Source organism: Mastigoproctus giganteus, chromosome 3 (genome assembly GCF_048544385.1).
Source record: "Mastigoproctus giganteus isolate SK-2022 chromosome 3, ASM4854438v1, whole genome shotgun sequence".
NCBI lineage: Eukaryota > Metazoa > Arthropoda > Arachnida > Uropygi > Thelyphonidae > Mastigoproctus > Mastigoproctus giganteus.
Window position 1 is genome coordinate 97,422,102 of NC_143577.1, and position 27,460 is coordinate 97,449,561.

At 36.1% G+C, this 27,460-nt stretch overlaps 1 protein-coding gene across 1 annotated transcript in view; it reads left to right on the forward strand.

Annotated features, from left to right (window-relative positions):
* The window catches only part of Ndg (Nidogen), a 255,770-nt gene that overhangs the window by 47,212 nt on the left and 181,098 nt on the right, over nt 1-27,460 (forward strand). The window contains exons 3-6 of the mRNA XM_090370056.1: nt 3,441-3,582; nt 3,726-3,934; nt 15,281-15,516; nt 21,103-21,336. Coding sequence (XP_090226182.1) covers nt 3,441-3,582; nt 3,726-3,934; nt 15,281-15,516; nt 21,103-21,336 — 821 coding nt within the window. The remainder of the gene's footprint in view (nt 1-3,440; nt 3,583-3,725; nt 3,935-15,280; nt 15,517-21,102; nt 21,337-27,460) is intronic.

Below are 27,460 nucleotides of genomic sequence, written 5' to 3' on the forward strand. Positions count from 1 at the left end.
CTTGGTTATTCAGTTCTGGGGCCTGAATCGGGAGTGCATGGCTTGGTAGGTTACTAAAATCTTGAGTCGCTGACGAGCTCCCAGTTACATTATTCTTGAAGACAAGCACCTGTTTTTTCAGTGACTCAAATTCTTCTAGAAATGCACCAAATTTTAACTTTAGATCGGTACACTCCATACAACGGTAACAAAGAAAAGAATCGCTAGGTGAGCTATGATTATCCACTTGGTCAACCTTGGAATACATGCCACAGGTTCTACAAATGATGAAATCACGATTCACCTGTAAATCGCCATCAGCTATTTCTGTATGAGTCATGATACCCCAGGGTCTCACATTTACCCCAGGGGACTCGCATCTGGTGAGTATGGGCTTGGCATACCTAGGGTCTTAAGCTGGATATTATAATTCTTCTCTTTCTTGATGATTCCTTTCTACTTCTCTCTCTCTCTCTCTCTCTCTCTCTCTCTCTCTCTCTCTCTCTCAAGGTAACTAGGGAATTTTTTTTTGGATGGTGCAGCATAAGCCTCAGGCTTCCTTGCACTATATGGCTAATAATAATAATAATAATATTAAATAATAATAAAAAATATACACATATACTACATGTACCCCCTGAAGTTTACATTCTTCTCCCCTGATGCATGTTCTTGTAAACTTCTACCCCCCCAATGCAAACAATCACTGCCGAAAACTCAAGTTCTTCATACAGTTTAAAGGGATAAAAAATATAATAAAAAATGCTGAAATGTTATAACCTTAGTTGCCCAAAATAAAGCAGATTCTAATAACATTGATGCAAAGAAATGAATAACCGTTAACTCTTTAAATGCCATCATAGAGCATAGGTAAATTTTAATTGAAACACTTCTTTCTGCATAGGATAAAATTTTCCTATATTTCTCAACCAGAATAGTTGCATATTTAGATATTTCGTGATTAGGGCCGGCCACAAGCATGTTCAACTAGTTCTGTTGAACAGGGTCCCCACACTCAAATGGTCTAAATAATAAAGTTATCCACCTCTTTTTCCCCTCATTTCTATCAATGAGCCATCTTAATATCTAATTATCCACATTATTGTCACTCCAAGAGCTCTGGATTTTTGGTTGGATTTTTCAGTATTAGTTTTAAATTTGCTGTTTTTCATGCAGTATTTCTAACTTTATTTGCATCTATGGCATCCATCCATTTTTTTTTTTTTCTTTGATTCATGTTCATCTAGTAACGCTCTAAGTTTTAATTTGAGATCAATACACACACTCCTTGCATCGGAACCAAAGAAATGAATGGTTTTGCTGCAATATGACTGTGACTACAATGGAAAAAAAAAAAGTTCAGATTTGCACAAGAAACCTAATATAAATGACATTATCATTCAAATGACTGGTTCCATTCATTTTTTAGATTGTAAGTTGATCAAACAAAATGGATTTATCTTAAAATATAGTAAGCTTTCTAAAGCAGTCAGGTGGAGGGGAAAGGCTAAGCATTCAATAAAAGGTGTATATGCAAAATATTCTGTTAAGGTGGCTTCAGGTATGAAATTGGAGCTTCAGATATGTCAGAAGACCTTCTTGAACATATTTAACATTTTGGAAGATAGAGTTCTGAGAATTTAAAAAAATCACTTATGACTTGCCACAGATAAACTTGTGTACAATGATGAATGATTACCAACTTATGGCTGTTTGAACTTCAAAAAAATGCTATGGTGTTTTGAGTGGTAAAAATAAATAAGCATATAAAGATATGTACCTAGTAAAATGGTTATTCCTACCTAGGTTCTTGTCAGCTTATCCTTAAAAAAAAAAAAAAAAAGGTAAACTGCAACCATTATCAACCCACTGCAGGATGGAAGCCTCCTCAACAATTCATGCTGAGGGAAATGGACCATAATCTACCACACTAGTCCAGTGCGGATTGGCAGATCAACCGTATTTTAGTAGTCAGGGGCTTGAACCCCGGTCTACTCAAAGAGTGTATGCTACTGCACTCCCGCCCCTGACCACTTGGCTATGGAGGCTGCTCAGCTTATCCTTAGTTATTTTTTTATTATTTATGACTTTTAAAATCAAAAGTCGACAGTCAAATTCAAATAGCTATAGCCTGATAATCCATTCAGAAATTGCACATATGATTGTGTTTGCCCAATTGGACACTGTGATAGAAGTCTAAGGCCCAGAAATCAACACATGCTGTGTATTACTGGTTTGGTGAAGTGGAAAGCAATTGAACCAGATGTGATGACCTCCTACCTGACACTCATTTTTTGTAATAAATAGTCTTAACTTTTTGATTGATCTTTTTAGGTAATTATTATTAATAACTACTAAGGGGGCTTTGCCCCCTGCTTGCTGCACTCGCTTCTTTTGATAAAATAAACTGAAATACTTACAGAAGCTTTTGACACTGTATGTCTCTTCCTGAGCTATAAATATGTTACGATATCGGTGTAGATATGCCATAAAGAAAAACTATGATCGCAGTGGGAAAGGCATCTTTTCAACTGTATCTCATATTGTGCTCATCCTTCATAATGAGTTACCAAGAATTGCACTCTGAATAAGTATTGTTATTTATTCTCGGTGGGTGCCACACAGACCGTTTGAAAGCTAGTTGACATTTCACCAGTGGGTGCCTTTCACACTACAGTTGTAGTTTTTTTTAAGAGTTGTCTATGGTGTATTTACACAGATTATTATATAGATCTAGAATCTTAAAATATTATGCCTTGTTGCATTTGGTTTATTTAAATAAATATGTTACATATGGAAATCAAGAATGGTACCGCTTTGTTGTGTTAGATAAACATAGCGTGTGACCACGCTTAAAGAGAAGCTTGTTTTACCATAGTAAAACAAGCTTCTGTTACGTGTTTTTGTTATGTATGACACGTAACCCACATCCCTCTTCTCCCATTGGCTGAATAAATATCATTAGGAGAAAAATTAGTTTAATGTATAGAAAGATGTTCAATTATGATGCTAAAAGCCTTTTTATATGAAATGTTTTTAAAAGTATAATGTAATCAGTTTGTAATAGAATTCCCATTATGCTATCTCTGCAGTCATAGACCATATATAAAAGAACTTGCAATTTTTTTTTTTGGCTGATGCTGTATAAGCTTGTTTTCTTGCATAATTTGCTACTGTTATTACTAAGAACTATTAAATAGCTTTTTTGAGATGGCACTGCGTTAGTAAAAGAGGCTAGTCCTTTTGCATGCTGTCAGGTGTATTGAGCAAATCATTCAAAAGTCATATTGAATATACTGGGAAACATAATTAACATTACAATAAGGAGATGGGTTCAGAAACTCTTTTTATTGTGTAGTTTGTCACAATGCATTTGCTGTTTTCTTAATTACAGTCATTAATCCTCATTGTAAGTGAGCATTCTGACTAGGTTCATAAATTGCTTATTTTTTCATTCATAGAGAGACCAAATCAGCAAGTCTCTTGGAGCGAGCCTCTAGAGAAGTCAGACGTCATTTCTCAAATGCTGAAACATTCTATGCAGAAAGTTTATTCATTGTCACCTGGGATGGTGTGGGCTCTTACAACCGAGGAACAGGTCAGGTCAGTGATATATCTCAACTTGGTATTGGTAAAGTGTAAATCTTGTGGAATTTTTGAGCGTGTAATCAATCATATGCAATGTTTCTAAGGTAGTACTTATATATTGTAATATATTCTAAGGTGGTGATATCCTTCTGTTCTAGGTCAACACATTCCAAGTGGTGATCATCTCCAATGGTGAAGACAGCTATGCTCATTTGCTGTACCCTGAGGGAGGTGTGCAATGGATACAAGGAGAGGGAAAAAATCCAAATTTGCCAGATGCACGAGCACAAGCAGGTTTCATGTCTGGAGATGGACGATTGTACACATTAAGGGGTTCGGGTACAGACCAAGCAAAGAACTTTGACAAGTAAGTAATGTTTTCATATAGTTTGGAAGCTCCAATACCACATTCAATGGTGCTGGAAACTCATTGAATTTTTCAACATTTAATTATTGGTAATTCTCCATCTCAATAGTTATTTATTTAAGTAATCCAACATGAAAAAATATGCCAAAAGAAAAAAAAGAAAATGTATTTTACATTCTAGTTGGTAGTGTGAGCCTTATTTGTTGGTAGTGTGAGCTTATTATTGGGTAATAAATCTATATAAACACCAAATCCACAGTTTTTAATATTCATCAAAAATGTGATTTAGTATATTTTCTGACTACTTATGTGGTATTTATAATATTTTTGTGGTCACTGACAAATGGGGGAGGTGTGGATAGAAACCTGAAAAAGTTTAACAAAATTTTGTGATAAAGTTCACCCTTATATGAAGTGACTGAAAAAAGGACAACTACAAAATGTCAGTGAGATGGCAAGTATCCTTTTAGACATAAATGTTATCCTAAATAAATTATATAACAGACTGGAAGAGAATTTTCAGAAGTGAAAGCTCCTGGAAAACCAGCAAGATGATATGTCTCCTTTACTAGACTAAAGCTCACAAACAAATTTAGAAAAGAAATAATCTAATAGAGCAGATATGGAGGTTGTGCAATGTATATAGAGAAAGGATGTTAAAAATATACCAGGCGGAAAAAATATGTAAGGAGATATTTGGCCATTGATGTCCTATCTCTTCAGCGTAAGCCACATCACTCCAGTGGACAAAGGAAGAACATAGTGTTTCAATAACTTCTTATCCTAGAGATATCTCAGATGAGTGGCTGTAGAGCCTGCATTATAGCAGCCAGTGAGTGAACACCTTTCTAACCAGCAATGCAAGCAAAGCTGTAAAAAATATAAATATTAATTAATGTGTACAGTATATGATATTTCAGTTATGTTCGATTTGTAGTTTTGGATTAAATTCTTTTTCTGACTAATAGAAGTGAGAAGAAAATATAGTTATTTCTTTTATCAATTAATTACTAAGTTTATAACTTTGTAGAGCATTTAATAAAATTCTGTAGTTTTACATTCTCTGAACTTAGCCACTTGGTTTAATTACAACTGTATATTTATTACACCTCTCCTGTATACTTTTTTCCCAATTCTCTGTTTTCTCTCTCTCTATGTGTATCTCTTCATAAGTAGCACCACATTCACAAGTGTTACATAGCAATACATGTGACTATCTAATGCTCATAATACCACATTGAAACTATATTTAATATATGAATTTCTTTTTTCTATACAAACTGTTTGAAAAATCTACGAAAAATCGAGGACTACGAAAAATCCTTGGCAAAGGATGCAAAGAAAAACAGAAAAGAGTTCTTTACATATTTAAACTCAAGAAGGAAAGGGATGAATCAGATTGGTCCACTGGATATTGATGGTTCAACAGTTGAGGATCCTGTTCAGGTGGCTAACAATCTAAACGAGTATTTTGCATCTACATTCACACATGAGGAGTTATTCAGGAAGGAGAATGATGTAGGTAAAGTAAACATCGGCAGTGAGCTATATGATTTTGTAATAACTGAGAGGAAAGTGGAGGAGAGATTGTTGAGGATAAACATAAAAAAGGCACCTGGGGTGGATGGGATCTATCCAGTTATATTAAAGGAGGCAGCAAAGGAAGTAAGCAAACCCCTAGCCATAATTATGAGAGCTTCTTTGGACTCAGGGGTACCCATAGACTGGAGATGTGCAAATGTAACCCCAATTCGCAAAGGAGGATCAAAGGCTGACACAAGTAATTATAGACCTGTTAGTTTAACTTCTGTTCCAGGTAAATTAATGGAGGCACTGGTTAAAGAAGCACTGCAGGATCATCTAGACAAGAATTCAGTTATAGCTCAGACGCAGCATAGTTTTGTTAAGGGCAGGTCTTGCCTGACCAATTTGATTGGATACTATGATGTAGTCACAAAAGAACTGGATGCAGGGAATAACTTTGATATTATATATTTGGATCATAGAAAGGCTTTTGATACTGTTGCACATGGAAGACTGCTGCACAAATTGGAGCAGTGTGGCATTGGAGGCAAATTGCTGCTATGGATAAGGGGATGGTTGAGTGGCAGAAGACAGAGAGTGGTAATCAATGGACACTGCTCAACGTGGACTAATGTTATTAGTGGAGTTCCTCAGGGTTCAGTGTTGGGTCCATTGTTGTTTTCGGTGTTTATGAATGATATTGATGATGGGATATCAAGTTTAATGTCCAAGTTTGCAGATGATACAAAGGTTGGCAGGGTTGTTAAGGACACTACTGACGCTATGCTGCTGCAACAGGATCTGGAAAGGTTGAACAGATGGGCTGAGAGGTGGCAAATGAAGTTTAACATTGACAAATGTAAAGTACTACATATGGAAAACAGTAATCCCAGAGCAACGTATCAACTCTGCGGTACTACACTGACAGTGGTGGAGAATGAAAAGGACCTGGGGGTAATTGTGCAGGCAGATATGAAGTTCTCTGAGCAGTGCAGACGAGCTGCAAGAGTAGCTCATGGTGCCTTGTCAATGATATACAGGAGTTTTTCTAGCAGGGATAAGGAGGTGATTATTCCCTTGCATAAGGCAATGGTTAGGCCACATCTTGAGTACTGTATACAGGTCTGGAGGCCTCATTTCAAGAAGGATGTAGAGCTGCTGGAACAGGTACAGAGAAGGGCAACAAGATTAGTGAATGGAACAAAGGGGTGCTCTTACGAAGAAAGGCTTAAGTTTTGCAAATTACAGTGTCTGGAGACTAGGCACCGGCGAGGTGATCTGATAGAGGTGTATAAGGCTTTGAATGGTTTGAGCATGCTCAATGCCAATGGGATTCTTCATCTTTCTCAGAATAATCACCTCAGAGGGCATAAATTCAAATTGAGGAAGGACGGATGTCGGATAGCTGTGCGGAAATTTGCCTTTGGCCAGCGGGTGGTTGGTTGGTGGAACCGACTTCCATCACTTGTTGTTGAAGTTGATAGCCTAAACAAATTTAAAGCTCAACTGGACAGGTATTTCGAACGAACGGAGGGGTGAAATGGGAGTGGTGTGTGTTTTTTTTTTTGGCTGATGCTGAATAAGCTTGCTTTCTTGCATCATATGCCTCTACTAATGCCAATGCTAAAAGAAGTAACAATTGCCATAACAAAAGCATTTTTAAAATGCCCAAATATAAAATTTTATGATACTCTGTCCATTGGAAGTTAACAATTCAATAAAACTCTGCAGTTTTATTGAGTTTCTATAATTTTATTTAGCTGCATGTAACACATGCAAATGGAGTGACATAGTAAAGAAATTGGTATTTTTAGGCACGATACAAATGTGAAAGACAATAGAGATTTTTAGGTGCAAATACAAATTCAAATATAAAAGATTGTGTATGACAATTAAAATATATTATTAACCAAAATGAAATTATAATCCACAGCTATGATTTTTGAATTTTATATATTTTTTAGTATATAACAGAGCTATGATACTCAATGTTCTGCATTGCTATCAATATTTGTAGAAGAATAAGAGAAATTTACTATAATAAGGAGTGTTCTAAATATCAATATGATAACTAAAATTAAAATAAATAAAATTTATTGTTAAATAAAAAGTGTACGGTTTTCGTTAATGGCATGAAAGGCTAATTCTGACGCTGCTGAACAAGAAGCACTAACTGAGGATGTGTGCTGTTTTACTTGAACATTCAGCAGAAATTGGTCATACAGAAGTGTTCTAAGTATCAATATGATACTTAGAACACTTCTGTATGACCTCTCCAGAAATTAAAATGAATAAAAGATTAACACAAAATGATTACAGTAAAAAATCAATTTAAAACAATTCAAAATTAATTAAAAATTAAAAAAACAATTAAAAAGTTAAATGTAAATTTTGAAAAACAATTTTCCTTCCAGAAGCAGACAGAGCATTTCGACCATATGTCGTGATCACAGGAATAGAAATTACAGAGTGTGGGCATGAATCTTAGATAGAGAGATTATTTGTCTTCAGGCGTGCACATAAACAACTGCGATTATGTCTTTGCGGAAATGGAGACCACAAATCAGAGATTAGATATGTACAGTGAACGTTAATAGAATTCTTGTGTAATTTAATTTCGATGGTTTCTGCAATTAATAGTCTTGTATAATTATGTTGGACACTAATTATTTTGGGTGCAAATTAAAATAAATAAAAGTTATTGTTAAATAAAAAGTGTATGGTTTTCGTTAATGGTATGAAAGGCTAATTCTGATGCTGCTGAACAAGAAGCACTAACTGAGGATGTGTGCTGTTTTACTTGAACATTCAGTGGAAATCGCATCAAGCCTTGGTATGATGAGTTGCAATCACTGCAAGAAATATTGTATACCAAGTCATTTTATTTGTGTTGCAGAAGAGGAAAGGACTGAGCGATTGTTCAGTATAGCGTATAATTTCCATATTGGTCTGGCCACAATCTTAAATTCGGTATCTTTAAAGAATCTGTTAAGCTGTTTAAAGATACCGAATTTAGGACTGTGGCCAGACCAATATGGAAATTACACCCTATACTGAACAATCACTCAGTCCTTTCCTCTTTCGCAACACAAATAAATGACCTGGTATACAACATTTCTTGCAATCATTGTGACTCATTGTACCACGGCTTAATGCGATTTCCTCTGAATGTTCGAGTAAAACAGCACACGCCCTCAGTTTGTCCTCTTTCGGCAGATCACAATTAGCCTTTCAATACCATTAAAGAAAACCATACATTTTTATTTAATGAGGCAAAAATACTTAAGTATCCAATGTAATTATATGAGACTATTAATTTCAGAAACCATTGAAATTAAATTACACGAGAATTCTATTAACGTTCGCCGTCCATATCTTAGTTCGATTCGTGGTCTTTTATGCGCATGCACGAAGATAAATAATCTCTGTATTTAAGATTCAAGTACACATACTATGTAATTTCCATTCCTGTGATCACGCTATATAGTCAAAGCTCTGTCAGCTTCAGGAAGGAAAATCGTTTTTTAAAATTTACGTTAAACTTTTTAATTGTTTTTTGAATTATTGATTAATTTTGAATTGTTTTAAATTGATTTTTTACTGTAATCATTTTGTGTTAATCTTTTATTTATTTTTATTTCTGTAGAGTATCATACGGAAGTGTTATTTCTATGTATCATAATGAGGTAAATTTCTCTTATTCTTCTATGAATTTTATATATAAAAAAACAAGCACCAGATAAAAAGGGCAACGAGGCAAAAAGTATTAAAAACAGCCAATTATAAGAAACTGTGGGTGGATCACATGCCAACATAAAACAAGAGACCGAAATAGAGTAGATAAACTGTTGTGTCAAACAATAAAATTAAAATTATACAAACATATAAATAATAAAACTGAGAAAATGATATTATGAGTGAATTTCATAGAGCTGAAGGTTTAAGAGATGTGAACTGAAAATGAGGTAAGATATATATAAAAAAACCAATCATAGGCATATATTATGACCAAACTGTAATCACAAGGAAGTAATCAATCATATAATAGCAGTGAAAATCTACAAAATAAAATAATAATGTCATTATTTTAATTCTCCTGTATGCATGGAGGAAATATCAAATTATAATTATTTCTCTACATTTCTGAGAATTTATTAAGTTAAATCTTTAATTTACTATAAATATACAAAAAAAAAATAATAATAATAATCTGTCATCAATTTTGATTAGCAGTAACTCAGGCACTCAGCAAAAACCTCAGCCTAAATCTGCCTTTTGGATATGGGAGGAAGGGCACCTTTCGTATGGTTTGCCAAAGGTGGTTAGTCTAAGACATTCCAGTCTACTATTCCGACATTGGCCAAATGACCATTTCAGTCTGATTGACCTAACCTTTATTTCAGAGTCAGTATGACATGGAAGTAAAGATTGTCTTGACCTAAAAACCTGAAAAATGAATGCTTTGCTTAAGTTAAAATAAAAAAAATTGCAGATGAATTTGCTTAAAGAAGCATAAACTTGCAGTCAGTAAAATCACATGTCAAAATGATTGAATGATTCATTCTCATTCGGCCAAGGAAAGTAGGTCTTCTAAGGGTTTCCATGTCCTCTTTAGTCAGTTCTACGAATTCTTAATAATAAAGAGAGGAATTATGCAGCACCTTTCAAAAGCAAGTGCTGTTCTGTTTCCTTTTTATTATTACACTATATTTCAATTGTGTGTAATTAAAAAGATTTAATTGTGATTTACAATATACATTATCCTCTCAAAAGTATGCAGAACACCTTTCCACAGATTAGTAAACAATGTGATTTAGGTGTATGCAGATAAGGAATGGAGATAAATCAGAAATTGGAAATTATAGACCAATTAGCTTGTTATCCCATATCTACAAGTTGTTCACAAGGGTCATTACTAACAGATTAGAAAGAATACTTGATGAGAATCAACCAAAAGAGCAAGCTGGCTTTAGGACAGGATTCTCAACTATGGATCACCTTCACGTAATATCACAGCTAATGGAGAAAGCAAATGAATATAAAACACCATTATGCCTGGCGTTTGTGGATTATGAAAAGGCGTTTGACTCCATACAGCATAAGGCAATGTTCCGGGCACTGGAAAGACAAGGCATAGATACTCCATATATTATGATTTTGAAGAAAATATATGAGAGTGCTACATCCTTTATTAGACTAGACAAAGACAGTAGCAAATTTAAAATCGAGAAAGGAGTTCGACAAGGAGACACAATATCTCCGAAGCTGTTTACTGCTGCCCTTGAGGAAGCTTTCAGAAGATTAGACTGGTCGCAGAAAGGAGTCAATGTGAACGGAGAGTACCTAAACCATTTACAATTTGCAGATGACATTGTGGTCATAAGCCACGATCCCAAAGAATTAGAGGAAAATCTTAATCAGTTATGCACAGTTAGTAAGGATTTTGGACTAAAGATGAATATGGCTAAAACAAAAGTAATGATGAACAAGTATGCCACGGAAAGGGAAATAATGATTGAAGGAGCAGTAATTGAAAAGGTGGAGTCATATACTTATCTGGGACAAGTTATTAGCTGTAATAATGATAAATGGCTGGAAGTCAAGAGAAGAATAAATTTTGGATGGATAGCATTCAGGAAATATAGTCACATACTGAAGAGCAATATCCCAGTTTGTCTGAAACGTAAAATAATGAATCAATGTATACTCCCCACCATGACTTATGGAAGTGAAACTTGGGCACTCACCAAAAGAATGGAAGAGAAGCTAAGAACTACACAGCGAAGAATGGAACGAATTATATTGGAAATCAGACTATTAGATAAGAAGAGAAACACATGGATTAGGCAGCAAACTCAAGTAAAGGACATTCTTATCAAAACTAAAGAACTAAAATGGTCTTGGGCAGGACACATAGCTCGAAGACATGATGACAGATGGACTAAGAAAATAACAGAATGGTACCCAAGAGGAGCTAGAAGAAAACCTGGAAGACAAAGGCGGAGATGGATAGATGAAATTCATGAGTTTTTGAGTAGTAAATGGATGCACAAGGTTCAGGTGTTAAGATTCTTGCACAAGGTTCAGGTGTTAAGAAGGAACTGGAAAGTTGCTGGAGAGGCCTTCATCCTGCAGTGGATTGAAAATGGCTGATGATGATGAGATAAGGAATAAGTATGAAACTACAAGAAAGATCAGTAGCACATAATAAGTGTCTGTTTCTCTAAGACGCTTAGAGAGATCAAAATAAGAATGCTTTTTGGTTTCAATGTCAGCAGTTTGTGGATTTATCCTACAGCAGACCATTTCAAGGTAAAATTAGTAGTCTACTGTTGTACAATAACAACAGTAAAAGGTAAAATTCAATTCAGTAGACTAAGAAAGGTGGTGGATAGGGACCGACTGACCATGAAGATGGCCATATAAAACCTGATATTGCAGTTTCTCGTGCTTACAGCCACAACAGATGTGAGGCATTGAATTGCACTGGGCCTTTTACAATCAGATTTTTTTTTGTGTAGTTAAAATATGGATATTGAGCTACAAACAAGGCTGAATAGGATATTACATTACAGCCTTTGACGATTTTTTTTTTTTTTTTTTTTTTTGTTGCTATCCAATGGCAATTGGTGACTAACCTTTTAGAAAACTCACCATCATGTGATAAATTGACAGCAATACAAAATATACTGTATTACTGGATTTTGCATTGCTATTTTATTGTATGTTCTTAAAGGTTGTTGGAATGCTTTTGCAGCTCCAAATTCCCACTCTTTGTAACTAGGGAAGAGTTAACCAGCTGAATATTCTGTTTTGTTAACACAGTAAAGTGAGTTGAAATTGTTCTAAGTGTGAAGTATAAGGTTAAGTGTGTATCTGTTCCTAGGGGCATTGCAAGAGCTTGTTCTTCTACTGAATACCATTCATGATTTGCTCATTTTTTATGGGCTCTGGAAGAGCAGAAAGAGTCCAATGGACTAGTCTTGCTAAGTTCAGGTTTGACAGTCGAGTCTGGTTTTGGAGAATTTGCTGAAACGCTATTTCAGCAATGAAGTTCAGAGAAAGAAGTAAGGATAACTTCCAATTTTTCAAATATGACCATAGGTTGTAATTTCAAAAAATCCTCAATATTGCATTGTGTATTGACATTTTGGACAACTTCATTTTATGGACTACTTTGCTTATTTTTGTGGAACTAAGTTTTCACATTCTTGCATTGTAATGCTTTTTCCCTTAAAGGTAGGCACAGTTATGACAAAGACAAGGTTCAGGTGACCTGGCAATCCTATTGCCCTGATGTGAATAATAGAATATGTTTGAGATGAGTTGAGATATTGGATCAGGTACCAAATTCTAGTTAATCTGTGATAAACTGGCAGATTCTTGCACAAAAATCTGTCCTAAATGAGATGGGCACCCACGACGTTGATTTCTTTCATAAATGCCTTTCATTTTTTTTTTTTAACATTAGTAGTGTCCAAATACTTTTGAAGGGATAGTGTGTATACAGGGTGTCTCAAAAATATTGGTACAAATGTTTAGGGAGGTAGGTAACATCTAAAGGAATGTGAATTGCATAGGAACCCATAACCGGAAACGTCACCGTAAACGTTGGTACACGGCGCTGTTCATCAGTTTGCGAGAAGGAAAATTTCTGGTTTACTCATTCAAGCAATAGTCGCCGCACGAAGAGCATGCATCGATATACGAACTGTGAGCTGGCAGACATGCATCTAGTGTATGGATTAGCAGAGGGCCCACATGGTGTGCACCTCCATGTGGCACAACATCGCTTTGCAATAAATGTGTGGGCAGGTATGGTCGGTGACTGCTTAGTCAGCCCATACCTGTTACCATCCCTCATGAACTCCGCTAAATATCGGATCTTTCTTGAACAAGTTCTACCAGGGTTACTTGATGATTTTCCAGCAAATGTGAGACACAACATTTGGTTTCAACATGACAGGGCCTGCTCATTATGGAAGGTGTGTTCGTAACCATTTGAACAGGCGTTTTGGACATTGATGGATTGGCCGTGGTGGACCTGTTGCCTGGCCCCCACGCTCACCTGATTTATGGAGCCTTGATTTCTTTCTGTGGGGGGCCCTCAAATCTATTGTGTATGGATCGCCTGTGGAGATGGAAATGGATCTCGTGGCGAGACTCGTCTGCGCTGCTGCTACTGTCAAAGAAACTCCAGGTGTGTTCGACCATGTCCGCCAATCCATGCTACGTTGATGTCATGCATGCATCGCGTCTCATGGTGGAACCTTCAAGCATCTGTTGTAACATCATGAAATGCATCCATCTTGTACTCCATTGTCAATATTACGTCAAATAAATGTTTGCTACTAATTACTGTCTTGTGTCATTTCTGCTTCTTGTGCCTCCCCTACTAATTTCCCGTGACGTTTCTGATTATGGGTTCCTATGCAATTCACATCCCTTTAGATGTTACCTACCTCCCCTAAATGTTTGTACCAATATTTTTGAGACACCCTGTATAATTTAAATTGAACATTAACAGTAAAATAAATTCTAAAAATCCATTTGCCACATTTTGTGAATAGTAGAAATTTATTAATCATCCATACGTCTCTAGGAATAATATATTAGAAAATGAAATGCACAAGGCATAATTTCTTATGGGTTAAGGTAATTAACTATATAAAATCAGTATAGATACACCATAGTTTACCCATAAATTTGAACTACATATGTAGTGTAAAAGGCATCATTTTAATTGTATCTCATATTATGGGTGCCTTCACAATGAGATAGCTGGTATTGCACTACTTCAAATAAATAATGCTTCTCTAGTAGAGAAGACTACTGTTATTTATTTTCAGTGGATACCACCACCTAGACAATCGTTTCGAAGCTATTTGGCTTCATCATCAGTGGGTGGGCTGGTACACTGGTAATGCAATTTGCCATCACAGTTGCGAAGTTATTTCCACAATATGAGAGATGCCAAATGGTGTATAAATAATAATGTATTAGAAGATGAAATGCACAAGGCATAATTTCTTGCCTTTTACACTACATATGTAGTTAAAATTTATGGGTAAACTATGGTGCATCTACACTGATTTTATATAGTTAATTCAATTTCTGGAAAAATAGATTAAATTATTATTCCTTGTGCATTTCATCTTCTAATGCATTATTATTTATACACCATTTGGCATCTCTCATATTGTCGAAATAACTTCGCAACTGTGAAGACATGTTGCATTACCAGGGTACCTGCCCACTCGCTGATGTTGAAGCCAAATAGCTTTGAAATGATTGTTTGGGTGGTGGTATCCACAGAAAATAAATAGCAGTAGTCTTCTCCACTAGAGAAGCGTTATTTATTTGAAGTAGTGAAATACCAGCTATCTCGTTGTGAAGGCACCCACAATATGAGATATAATTAAAATGATGCCTTTTACACTAAATAAGTTCAAATTTATGGATAAACTATGGTGTATCTACACCGATTTTATATAGTCTCTAGGAATGCAAAAAAAAAAAAATAAATAAATAAATATTACGGCCTCATTATCAAAAATATTGCTTACTGTTGTCAAGGTATTTTTTCTGGCATATTAGTATGGATAATGTTAAATGAGTATAAATAATTATTAGCAAAAGAAATGCCAAGAAAATGTGCGCAAGCTAGGAAGATTTAAGACTTCATAAATAATTCTGTGCTTTAAAAATCAGAAAACAGCTTTACTTCTGAGTAGGGTATGCACTGTTAAATAAAATTTTTGGCATTCTAAATTTAAGCTGGATGTGCCAATTATTTGTTGCTTTTTTTATTTGATATTTTAGAATGTCCAATGTACAGCAGCCTGGTGTATGGATGTTTCACATTGGTCGTACAGGATCCAATGGCAATGTGCTCCCTGCAGATCTTCAGACGGATTCAGAAGGAGACGAGCAACAGTTTTGTTCCAACACTCTTCTGCCATGTCCACCCTCATCAACTTGCGTTGATTATGAAGCAGGTTTCTGTTGTGTGTGTCGAGAAAATTACTTTGGTAATGGACGCAATTGCTTGGAAAAAAGTAAGTGTCTCTTATAGTAATGATAAATAGTAACCATTATTAATGATAAATAATAACAAATGGCCACTTAATCTTTTGGTAAGACCATCTGTTTGAAAGTAGTGCAGTTCAGTACAAAGCAAGTTGCAGTATTATATTATGTATTTAGTTTGTTTAAATCCTGCTGACAGAAAAAGTAGATAAAAGGGCAAAATACCCCTGCAGACATCTTATTTTTCCGAGGTCATATAGCTTTATCTACTTTGGACTAAAGTATTATAACTTATATTATAGTTATAATATAACTTTAATTTTCTCTCTTATTTAGTAAAACTTGGTATTGAACTAGTACTACAAAAGACAATTCTATGAAAAGAGGACAATATGTGGTGAGTCATATGTATAGATTAAATGAGAGCTAAGTATGCTGTTATACCACATGAATGTATTTTTAAATGTATTTATTGTTGTGTTACATCACAAATCTACACTTAATGTTGGCCTTGTCTCAAGATTCTATTGAACTGTCTTCAAGCCACTCTGAGGAGGGAACATAGGAGAAATTATATAAAATTCTAAATATCTTATAACAATATCTTTATAATAAATTCTGTACTATGATAATAATATCATGTGTGAAAGTACAAGTACTTTCATAAAGATGTTGTTATAAAAATAAAGAATGAAAAAAAATAAGAAGGTAATTAAATTAAAATTGTTAATAGCAAATAAGTGAAATTCTAGGCAAGTTACATTATATTATTATGAGGGAGGGAAAAAACTTAGTCTTAGACTTCCTAAGAAATTAGTCAGGATGTAGATGGTCTAAGACTGTGTTTTTATTACTTATAATAATATAATGCCAGCAAGGAGGCTATATTTTCACAATAATTCATTGTGGTGAGTTCAACAAGCGAGTTCAATTCATTTCAACAAGGTGACTGCTTAACTGAGGACAAAAATTCCCACATGTGGGTCAATTGTAATAAATACAAACTGATGTGAAAATTAATCTAGTCGGATCTCTATATAACGAAATTGATCATTCCCTTGAAAAAATTCGTTATACAGAAATTTCGTTATAAAGAAATATGACCTTTTCAACAATGAAAAATACTGTAAATTCAGAAATATAGAAAAAGATGAAAAATAAATCAGAAATAAGTGGGAATGGTTACATTTTCTAACATTTTAAAACAATTTATTAATACATACATATTAAGAAATGACTACATACATGATACACAAAATATATTAGTACACTTTTAAGAATTATGTCATAAAATATTTGGTTATTTTTTTATCGTACACTGGATTCTATTGTACATCGTTCATAAATATGTTCGAATTTGTTTAAACTTTAACCACTGAGATTTGTTTTCTGTTACATTTTCTTCCCACTGAAAGCCTTGATGCAAAGTTTCAAATGCTGCCAACGTTTCTTGTTTAATATTGCCCTCATTTTCATCCAACTCATCGTCGATATTGTCAGTAGTTCTTTAAATACGCTCCAAAATGTTAGTCACTTGGATATTCAGCTACTATGACATCATTATTAACTCATAAAAATTCGCCCAGAACAATTTCTCCACTGATCAAACCTCGCTTGAAACTCTTCTCAAGATTGCTTAATGTCTTCTAGTAGTTCATCCCTCTCATCTCTCTTAATTAGCATTTTAGCAAAACCTGCTTTGCGAAACAATTCTTTATCATTGTTTCCATCACATCTTGACTCCACACTTTTGCCTACTACTATTCTCAGTATAATTTTTTTTTTCAGTACGAGCATTCTGTAGTGCATTTTCAAATTCTTGATAATGCCTTGGTCCATTGGCTGCAGTCATGGCCAGATTTAAACTTGTTGTAGCCCTAAGCTATAACATGTATGAGCCCTTCTCCCTTACCGTTCACCTTGTGACAATATTAAAAAAGGATTTTTAAGATGGAGCAAAGGCCCCCTTGGAATGAGGCTTGCTTGAGCTGTAGCTTGTTTAGCTTATATGTAAATCCAGCACTGGCTGCAGTTAAGACGAATTATTCAGAAGGAAGAATACAAGCTTCACAGTTTCGAAATTACCGAGTGTAGATTGTCAGGACAGTTGTCGACAATCAACGCGATTTTTCTATTTTCTTTGGTCATCTTTCTATTGAAATTTAAAATCCACTGCCCAGAAATTTTGCTTGTCATTCAAGATTTTTTGTTGTAGTTGTAGTCCAACTCTAACGACTGTACTCCTTTGAAACTTAGGGTTTTACTTTTGCTGCTTACCAAAAGCTGCAGTTTTTCATTACCAGCCATATTTGCAACCAAGAGTGTAATTCTCTCCTTACTATTTTTATGACCTACTTATTTATCACCTTTAAAAGTTAGTGTCTTGTTTGACAAACATTTAAAAAATAGACCTGTTTCATCAACGTTGAATGTGTCTTTGGACTCATAATCCTCTATATTTTTTTTCAAAACTGTTTCTTTTCAATGGGTATAGTCTTCTTTGTTTGCAACTCCACTTTCATCAGAAATAACTTTTTCGAGTAAGCCATGACGCTCTTTAAATTTGTTCAGCCAATTAGAACTGGCTTGAAATGTACTGTGCCTGAGATTGGCATGTCTTGAATCAACTTCATCCACTTAAAAACTTATTCAGCTACATCTTCCCAAAGGCATAATTTCACATGCTTCCGACTGGGTCCCGTTTCCTCAAACAGTTTGAAAATCGGAACACAGTTTTTTGGAATGGTTGATACACTACTTCTTTTTTTAACGACCTACACTATTAAGCACTTCCACTTTTTCACACTATACTCAAAGATTTCCTGTTAGACACTGTAAGGTTACTTGCACAGCAGTTAAAACAAAGCTGAAATTATGGACCACGTGTAGCTACCATGTAAACAGAGACAGGTGAAATTTAGTGAAAGTGTGGATGATTCATTTCTTCGAAACAACAGATGAATTTTCGAAATAAAGGAAAATCACTCTGTCCTAATTCTCTAATAGGTTGCTTACGGTAGAAAATAGGTAGTAGTAGTAGTACTAGTGGCATGTGATGCAAGAAAGCAAATGTATGAGCTTATGCAGCATCAGCCAAAAAAAAAAAAAAAAAAAATCACACCATTCCCTCCAAATGCCTGTCCAGTTCCTCCTTAAATTTATTCAACCTATCAACTTCCACAACGACAGATGGAAGTTTGTTCCAGCAATTAACCACCTGCTGGCTAAAGGAAAATTTCCGCACATCTATTCTACATCTGTCTTTTCTTAATTTGAATTTATGCCCCCTTAGATTCGTAATCTGAACAAGTGGAAGGTCCCATCAGAATTCAGTGTGCTCAACCCATTCAAGGCCTTATATACCTCAATCAGATCACCGCGCAGGTGCCTAGTCTCCAGCCACTGCAATTTGCAGAACTTAAGCCTCTCTTGGTAAGAGGATCCCTTCATTCCCCTCACCAATCTTGTTGCCCTTCTCTGTACACGCTCAAGTAAATCTACATCCTTCCTAAAATGAGGCCTCCAGACCTGTACGCAGTACTCAAGCTGGCCTGACCATTGCCTTATACAGAGGGATAATCACCTCCTTTTCCCTGCTAGCAAAATTCCTATATATCATTGACAAAACCCCATGACTTGCCCTGGCAGCCTGTCTGCATTGCTCAGAAAACTTCATATCTGCCTGCACAATTACTCCCAGGTCTTTTTCATTTTCTACCACCTTAAGTGTAGTACCACACAGTTGGTACGTTTCTCTGGGGTTACTTCTACCCATATGTAGTACTTTGCATTTGTCAAGGTTAAACTTCAGTTGCCACTTCTTAGCCCATCTGCCCAAATTATCTAGATCCTGTTGCAGTAGCACACTGCCATTACTGTCATTAACAACCCTACCAACCTTTGTATCATTTGCAAACTTCGACATTAAGCCTGATATACCTTCATCAATATCATTGATAAATATACAAAACAACAGTGGACCTAACATCGAACCCTGTGGGACTCCACTAATAACATTAGTCCAAGAAGAGCAGCACCCATTGATTACCACCCTCTGTCTTCTAGCACTTAACCATCCTTTTATCCATTGTAGCAACTTACCCTTAATACCATTCTGGTCCAATTTGTACAATAGTCTTCCATGCGCAACAGTGTCAAAAGCTTTCCTGAAATCCAAATATATGATATCAAAATTATTTTTCGCATCCAGTTCCTTTGTAACCACATCATAATATCCTATCAAATTTGTCAGACAAGACTTTCCCTTAACAAACCCATGCTGTGTCTGAATTATTGCTGCAGTCTTGTCTAGATGATCCTAGGTTGGCCAGAGCCAATGCCCACATTGGGAATATGCCTTAATCTTTGCCACTGGCTGTGGACAGCTGACCAGCAGGATGTCTCTTAATTATTTATTATAGTAGTGTATAAGTTTTACTTCTTTTTAGCTATTGCTGACCCTCTGCTGGGCAAAGGCCTCTCCCAGAACCTACCATCTTTTTCTGTCCCATGCCATGGTTGGCCAGTTTCCTCCTGACGGATTTTACAGGCACCATTAAATTGTAAAACGCTTTAGCTCTTAATTCGTGGCAATAATGCCTTTAGCTATTAAAAGCTAAAGAGATTAATTATTGTGCTTTCTACAGTATCAGCTCTATTGCCTAAAGGACAGAGATGCGAACAATGTGTACCCAGGTCTCTCAAAATCAGTTTGTCATACAGAAATTTTCTTCGTTATATGGAAACTATTTTCAATGCAATGACCAAGGTAAAATCAAAAAAGTTCACTACATAGAAAAATTCGCTATATGGAAGTTCGTTAAAGTTGTTATGTTGTTATTTGGTGTTTAGGAGCATTAGCAACTAAGGCCATATTGCTCCGGGAATATGCGATGGTCATTCCCTGACCTTTCCGCATCCTCCGTATTTGGTGGTGACGGGCTTGAACCCCGGTCTAATCAAGAAGCGTGTGCTATGCACTGCTGCTCTTTCCCACCTGGCTACGGAGGCGCCTGTTCGTTAAAGAGACGTCCAACTGTATAGCATAGAGATGTTGTTATCAGAAATTTTGGTCTCTTCAAAGAATTAATTATTGTTGCAGCTGAACCTTGTCAGTATAAATTTTACTCTGGTTACTATTCTTTCATCTGTTGCTGGTTAAGATGGTCTTCCAACCACTGTGTTTAGGAAATGTAATTTCTGTTATTCCTGTTTTAGCTATTTTATTCTCCTATTGTCTTCATAGTGGTCATTATCTTTCTCTTTTAAGCAGCAACAGATGAATTTGTAGTAACATGGTTAAAAAAAAAAACACATCCAGTACTTGCTAAAATGTTTGAAACATTAATTTTCTTTTAATCGATATTCACCAATGGTTTTCTTTCTACACTGTATTTATCTATTTCATATGTACAGTTAGTGATAAAAGCAAATAGACTTACTACTTCCTGATTCTTTTTGTGTTCATCCTGATATTCTACTCAGAAAATTTTCTATCTGTTTGTATATATATATATTTTTTTATTATGAATTTTTTTAAAATATTTTTTTGAATAATTTTTTAAATTATGAAATGCCCTGTTGTATTGTGCTATACATAATATATTTTATCTTAGACATACCTCAGAGAATGAATGGAAAGGTCAATGGAATATTCAACGATGTCAGGTTTCAAGACGTTGATCTCCATGCTTATATAGTGACAGAGGATGGCCGTACTTATACAGCAGTCAGCCGTGTTCCATCGACAGTGGGTTATGACATGCAAGCCCTAACTACAGTAGGAGGAGTAATTGGTTGGCTCTTTGCAGCACCGAGATCAGGTGCTCTGAATGGCTTTATGATAACAGGTTAGGAATGCTTTGTGGTAATTATTTATGCTAGTGTTCCAATTTGTAGTTTTTAATATTGCAAGAAAAACGTGTGTGTGTTTTTTTTTTTTTTTTTTGTACATCTTTTAATGAAAAGCATATCTTTGAAGGAAATGTAATTAATGTAAAAAAGTTAAATTATCAACTGTTGCTGTACTGTTCTTGACACTTTGGTAAAATTATATTTGTGTTTATTGAGAGAGAGAGAGAGAGAGAGAGAGAGAGAGAGAGAGTGAGAGTGAGTGAGTGAAAATCTTTATTGCAACATTTGATTGTAACTGGTTCTAAGGTTAAGTATTGCAACTTTCCCTTCACGGCCAAAAGGCCACGGGTAAGAGGTGTTACAAAAACATTAAATACCATAAGACATTGAAGAACAAAACAAGATGACATTAAATGATATAGGGATAAATTGAAAAATGACAAATACAATTTACAGTAGTGACTATTGTTCTCACAGTTCATGGGAGACAGCAGTAAGAGCTCCTTGAGGTTGTCACAGACATTCTCTCAGATATGCCAGACAAGCTGTACTTGCTACCTGGGAGTCTAAAACGCTGATGGAACTGATATTCAGGTGACATTCAAGTCAAGTGGACCCAATTTCGGCGAAGTCTGGACAGTTTGTGACAGCCAAATCCTCTGCTTGCACCTTCACGATGGTGGGACTGTTAGTAATCCTGGGTATAACCTCCATGCACAAGTACACTGGGGCGGTGCCCCCAAAACCTCTCTCTGGCTTCCAGAGTCCATTCAGAAGAGGGCAGTTAGGTTAATTAATGACTCCACTCTAACAGTCTCTCCACTCACTGTCTCATAGGCATACTGTTTCTGCTGCATGTCTTTTCTACAGATACTTCCATTGGCTTCTACAATTCCTGCTTTCTCTTTCAAAACACGGGCTGTCACCAGCCAACATCCATTTACTGTCCAACTTCAAACTCACAGAACCAACTTTTCATCTTTTTTCGTTTATTTATTCAACTGCCTTTTTCTGGAACAACCTTCCTTCATATGTATTTCCTGAAAATTAGTCTACAGAAGTTCAAGTCTAATGTCAACAAATATCTTCTTTCGTCTTCTCAACCTCCAACCCAAGCACGATACTAAGTACTATAGGTTCTAAAATCTTGTGTTTGGGGTTTTCATAAAAGAAAAAAGAAAAGAGCACTGTTAGGCTTGTTTCCTATTATGCTCACTAATTAATTCACAGGGCCTTCAACCAGGGCAGTTTCATTTCTGTCTAGACGGTTGCGATGAGTTGCAATGCTTTGTAAAGAGATGGTGGTGCTATGTGCCCTGTGGTCATCATTCCCTGTATTAGTTAAGGGGATTGGCAGATGCAGCTGACAGTTCGCAGTCTATGGAGTGTGTTGGGCCGAGTATCCCACATATCTATCGTTGGTTGACAGCAAATTTCCTAAGGTTGGCGTCGATGTCCTGGATTCATTTGAGCATTTGGTATAGTAGGAAATGATCTGATAGGTGGAGGCATGCATGAAGAGAGTAGATAGTTGGGGTGGCTCTGAACTGGGCAGGTGGAATCCTCCCGCCACAGAGATCCCAGAATGAAGGAGATGTGATCAGACCGGTCAACATCTTTACTGTGATTATCAGTCTTTTTTCGTCAGTGAGAGAGGGCAGCCTGGGGATTTCCAGGGCCTGGGCCATTTCAATTGTATGAACATGGGATGGTAACCTGTGCTTGTAGATATCCTAATTATACTAAGCATATACATATAAAAAATTATTGTCCATTTCGCACGTCTAGTAGATCCATATTTTTTACCCTGTGCACTGAACTCAAGGTTTTAACAAGAATATAATTTTTGCAACAGAGAGAAGGGAGTTTTCTTCATAGCTTCTTTTTATTCTTTTAAATCAAGCAGGTGCTAAGTCTAAGTTTTTGCCTTGTGGAATGTTTTTAATTTTGGTTATTTGACTCGGTCACTTCCTACATTTTGGTTCTTCCCAGATGATGGAAAGATGTGGTGAAACTATGATTTTTTGCCAAACCAGAAGAAACTGGTGATGTGATTATTAGTAAAGATTCAAGAAATTCAGGTTCAATCCTTTTTCCTGCTTTTTTTCATGTTAATTTCTGCTAAGGTTCTGTTGTTGTCACTGAATAGCCACAAATAGTAGTTCAAGGTGTCACTTTGACATAGTGCTACTTACTGTTTGCATGAGCATATTGGCATTCAAACACATTTGAATGCAGTTTAACCAACTGTGTTGCATACCCAGATGCAAATTTATTAGAGCATAGAATTCAAGGTTAAAAAGTTGAAGGCAATGAATGCAGTAGGATGACAGTGTAATATACAATTACAATCTCAGCTTAGCTTGAGGCGCTTCCGTAGCCAGGTGGGAAGGAGCAGCAGTGCGTAGCACACGCTTCTTGATTAGACCGGGGTTCGAGCCCGTCACCACCAAATACGGAGGATGCGGAAAGGTCAAGGAATGACCACCGCATATCCCGGAGCAATATGGCCTTAGTTGCTAATGCTCCTAAAAATCAAACAAAGCAAACAAAGCAAGCTTAGCTTGGGCACTTTAGTTGCATCCTGTAAATGCCTTGTGTAGCATTCACAAGAGTTTCAGAAATACAATATTTTAGCAAACAGTTTTTTAATTATTAAAAATTAATGTTTGCAGAATTTACATGTGACTCTTAACCTTCTTGTCAAATGTAGTGTAAAGTGCCACCATTTATGCACCCAATTCCAAAATAAATCTAATTAGTTCAACAGACTTTAGGCCTGAAGTTGTCTTTGTCCCTGCATACTGAAATTTCATTTCACAGGTCATAATGACCCAAACTTATTTTTTGTTAGTTGATATAAAATCTGTCATTTTCAGAATGGATAAGGCACACTTATACATATTGTATATTTGGAAATGAATCTTTCATTATTATTGCTTGATAAATGTCAACTATACAATTAATAAATCAGAAGTCTTGGAACAGAGATGGCTTCCATGACTTCTTTTATCTTTTGAAACTGAGCCACCATTTCAGCAGGGTGGTTGAATCATTGAATATTTTGCTCCTTTCATTTAACTAATATGCAAAATCAAGCAAACTTTATTTAAAACTTTTAGAATCATCAATAAGCTCTCATTCTAATGTGTTATAAAAGAAATGGTCTGGATCTGGATCATGTGGTTTCATTCAGGTATATTGATTGTTGTTTATGGAACTATGAATGCTGATGCCTGCAATATCATGTTGGAAAATTCTGCCCTATATGCATTGCAAGAATGCAGGTAAAGCAGAATTTTCACAGAACATTATAAATATGTCCTGGAGTATTGTCATTCTAATAAGAAGGCTCCTTCTGCATAGAAGGATCTTCCTGTATTATAGTGACAATAATCGAGGACAGATTTATAACCTTTTGTGAACTGTAGTCTAAAGTCACCACTTACACACAAATTCCAAAAGATAATCTAATTAGTTTAACAGACTTTAGGCATAAAGTTGTCTTTGCCCCTGCCAAATTATTGACTGCAGTCATCTTTTTTTGTCTAGACATAAATTTGGCCCTGCAGTGCTCATTGCCGTGTAGCTGCAACTCTGTCAGTAATACAGAGCCGCAGTGGGTTGAGGAAAATTCAGTACTGTTAAATTTCTGTTTTGATGGTTTTGACCTACGTGGATACACAATTATCCAGCTTGAACAACTCTGGGATGTTTTAGAACGCCAACCAAATAATAATTCAATTTATATGAGTGAAGTAGCCGTTGTCTTGAGGATGAATGGCATGAAATTCCAGTATCAGCTATGAACTGGTAGAAGTCTTGTCAGGAGTGTATCTTTGCACTGTTGTTTAGTTCACACCAGATATTCTGCTTTACTTAAACCATAGTTTGATTTTTATCAATGTTTCTTGAATTGTTGTGTGTACATATTCATACACACATATAGAAGTGTGGGAGAGATGGTGCACCTTTTTAAAAAAAATTTAATACTTATTAAGAAAAACAGTATTTACTCCTTATTTTAATTCAGCATAATCAGTAACTTATCTATTTTATTATAAAAATAATAATGAAGCAAAAAATGTATATATAAACAGTCAAAAATTAAAAGAAATGTGTTTGGATATTTCTCCACCCATTTAAGCCACATAAATCATATTAGTTTTAAAATGTCTTTATTTCTAATATTTTCTCTTCCACATGAGTTGCATGCACTTCTATAAGATTCTATTTCATGGAGTCACTTTTCATATATGATACAATCATCTTTTCTCCCAGCACTCTTTGCAGTTTGTGTTGCTGTCAGTTTCTTTTTATATTGTTGGCACCATGCCAAAACCATGAACACCATGCACATTGGGCACTTTTTAACTAAATGCATTCTTGAGGTTGTTTCATGGTCAATTACACCCTGCCAAAGACTCATATGTGCATTTCAAGGCCAAGTGGTTGAAAATGTTGCATGCATTTTCACTTATCTGTGAAAAAAAAAAACACTTCTCACCATGCAGCTTCACGAATATGGCACTTTTGTTAGTTTGACATTAGTATTAGCATTAGAATTAGCATTAGTAGAGGCATATGATGCAAGAAAGCAAGCTTATTCAGCATCAGCCAAAAAAAAAAAAAAAAAACCACCACTCCCATTTCACCCCTCCGTTCGTTCGAAATACCTGTCCAGTTGAGCTTTAAATTTGTTTAGGCTATCAGCTTCAACAACAAGTGATGGAAGTCGGTTCCACCAACCAACCACCCTCTGGCCAAAGGCAAATTTCCGCACATCTATCCGACATCCGTCCTTCCTCAATTTGAATTTATGCCCTCTGAGGTGATTATTCTGAGCAAGATGAAGAATCCCATTGGCATTGAGCATGCTCAAACCATTCAAAGCCTTATACACCTCGATCAGATCACCTCGCCGGTGCCTAGTCTCCAGACTCTGTAATTTGCAAAATTTAAGCCTTTCTTCGTAAGAGCAACCCTTTGTTCCATTCACTAATCTTGTTGCCCTTCTCTGTACCCGTTCCAGCAGCTCTACATCCTTCTTGAAATGAGGCCTCCAGACCTGTATACAGTACTCAAGATGTGGCCTAACCATTGCCTTATACAAGGGAATAATCACCTCTTTATCCCTGCTAGAAAAATTCCTGTATATCATTGACAAGACACCATGAGCTACTCTTGCAGCTCGTCTGCACTGCTCAGAGAACTTCATATCTGCCTGCACAATTACCCCCAGGTCCTTTTCATTCTCCACCACTGTCAGTGTAGTACCGCAGAGTCGATACGTTGCTCTGGGGTTACTGTTTCCCATATGTAGTACTTTACATTTGTCAATGTTAAACTTCATTTGCCACCTCTCAGCCCATCTGTTCAACCTTTCCAGATCCTGTTGCAGCAGCATAGCGTCAGTAGTGTCCTTAACAACCCTGCCAACCTTTGTATCATCTGCAAACTTGGACATTAAACTTGATATCCCATCATCAATATCATTCATAAACACCGAAAACAACAACGGACCCAACACTGAACCCTGAGGAACTCCACTAATAACATTAGTCCACGTTGAGCAGTGTCCATTGATTACCACTCTCTGTCTTCTGCCACTCAACCATCCCCTTATCCATAGCAGCAATTTGCCTCCAATGCCACACTGCTCCAATTTGTGCAGCAGTCTTCCATGTGCAACAGTATCAAAAGCCTTTCTAAGATCCAAATATATAATATCAAAGTTATTCCCTGCATCCAGTTCTTTTGTGACTACATCATAGTATCCAATCAAATTGGTCAGGCAAGACCTGCCCTTAACAAAACCATGCTGCGTCTGAGCTATAACTGAATTCTTATCTAGATGATCCTGCAGTGCTTCTTTAACCAGTGCCTCCATTAATTTACCTGGAACAGAAGTTAAGCTCACAGGTCTATAATTACTTGTGTCAGCCTTTGATCCTCCTTTGTGAATTGGGGTTACATTTGCACATCTCCAGTCTATGGGTACCTCCCCTGAGTCCAAAGAAGCTCTCATAATTATGGCTAGGGGTTTGCTTACTTCCTTTGCCGCCTCCTTTAATATAACTGGATAGATCCCATCCACCCCAGGTGCCTTTTTTATGTTTA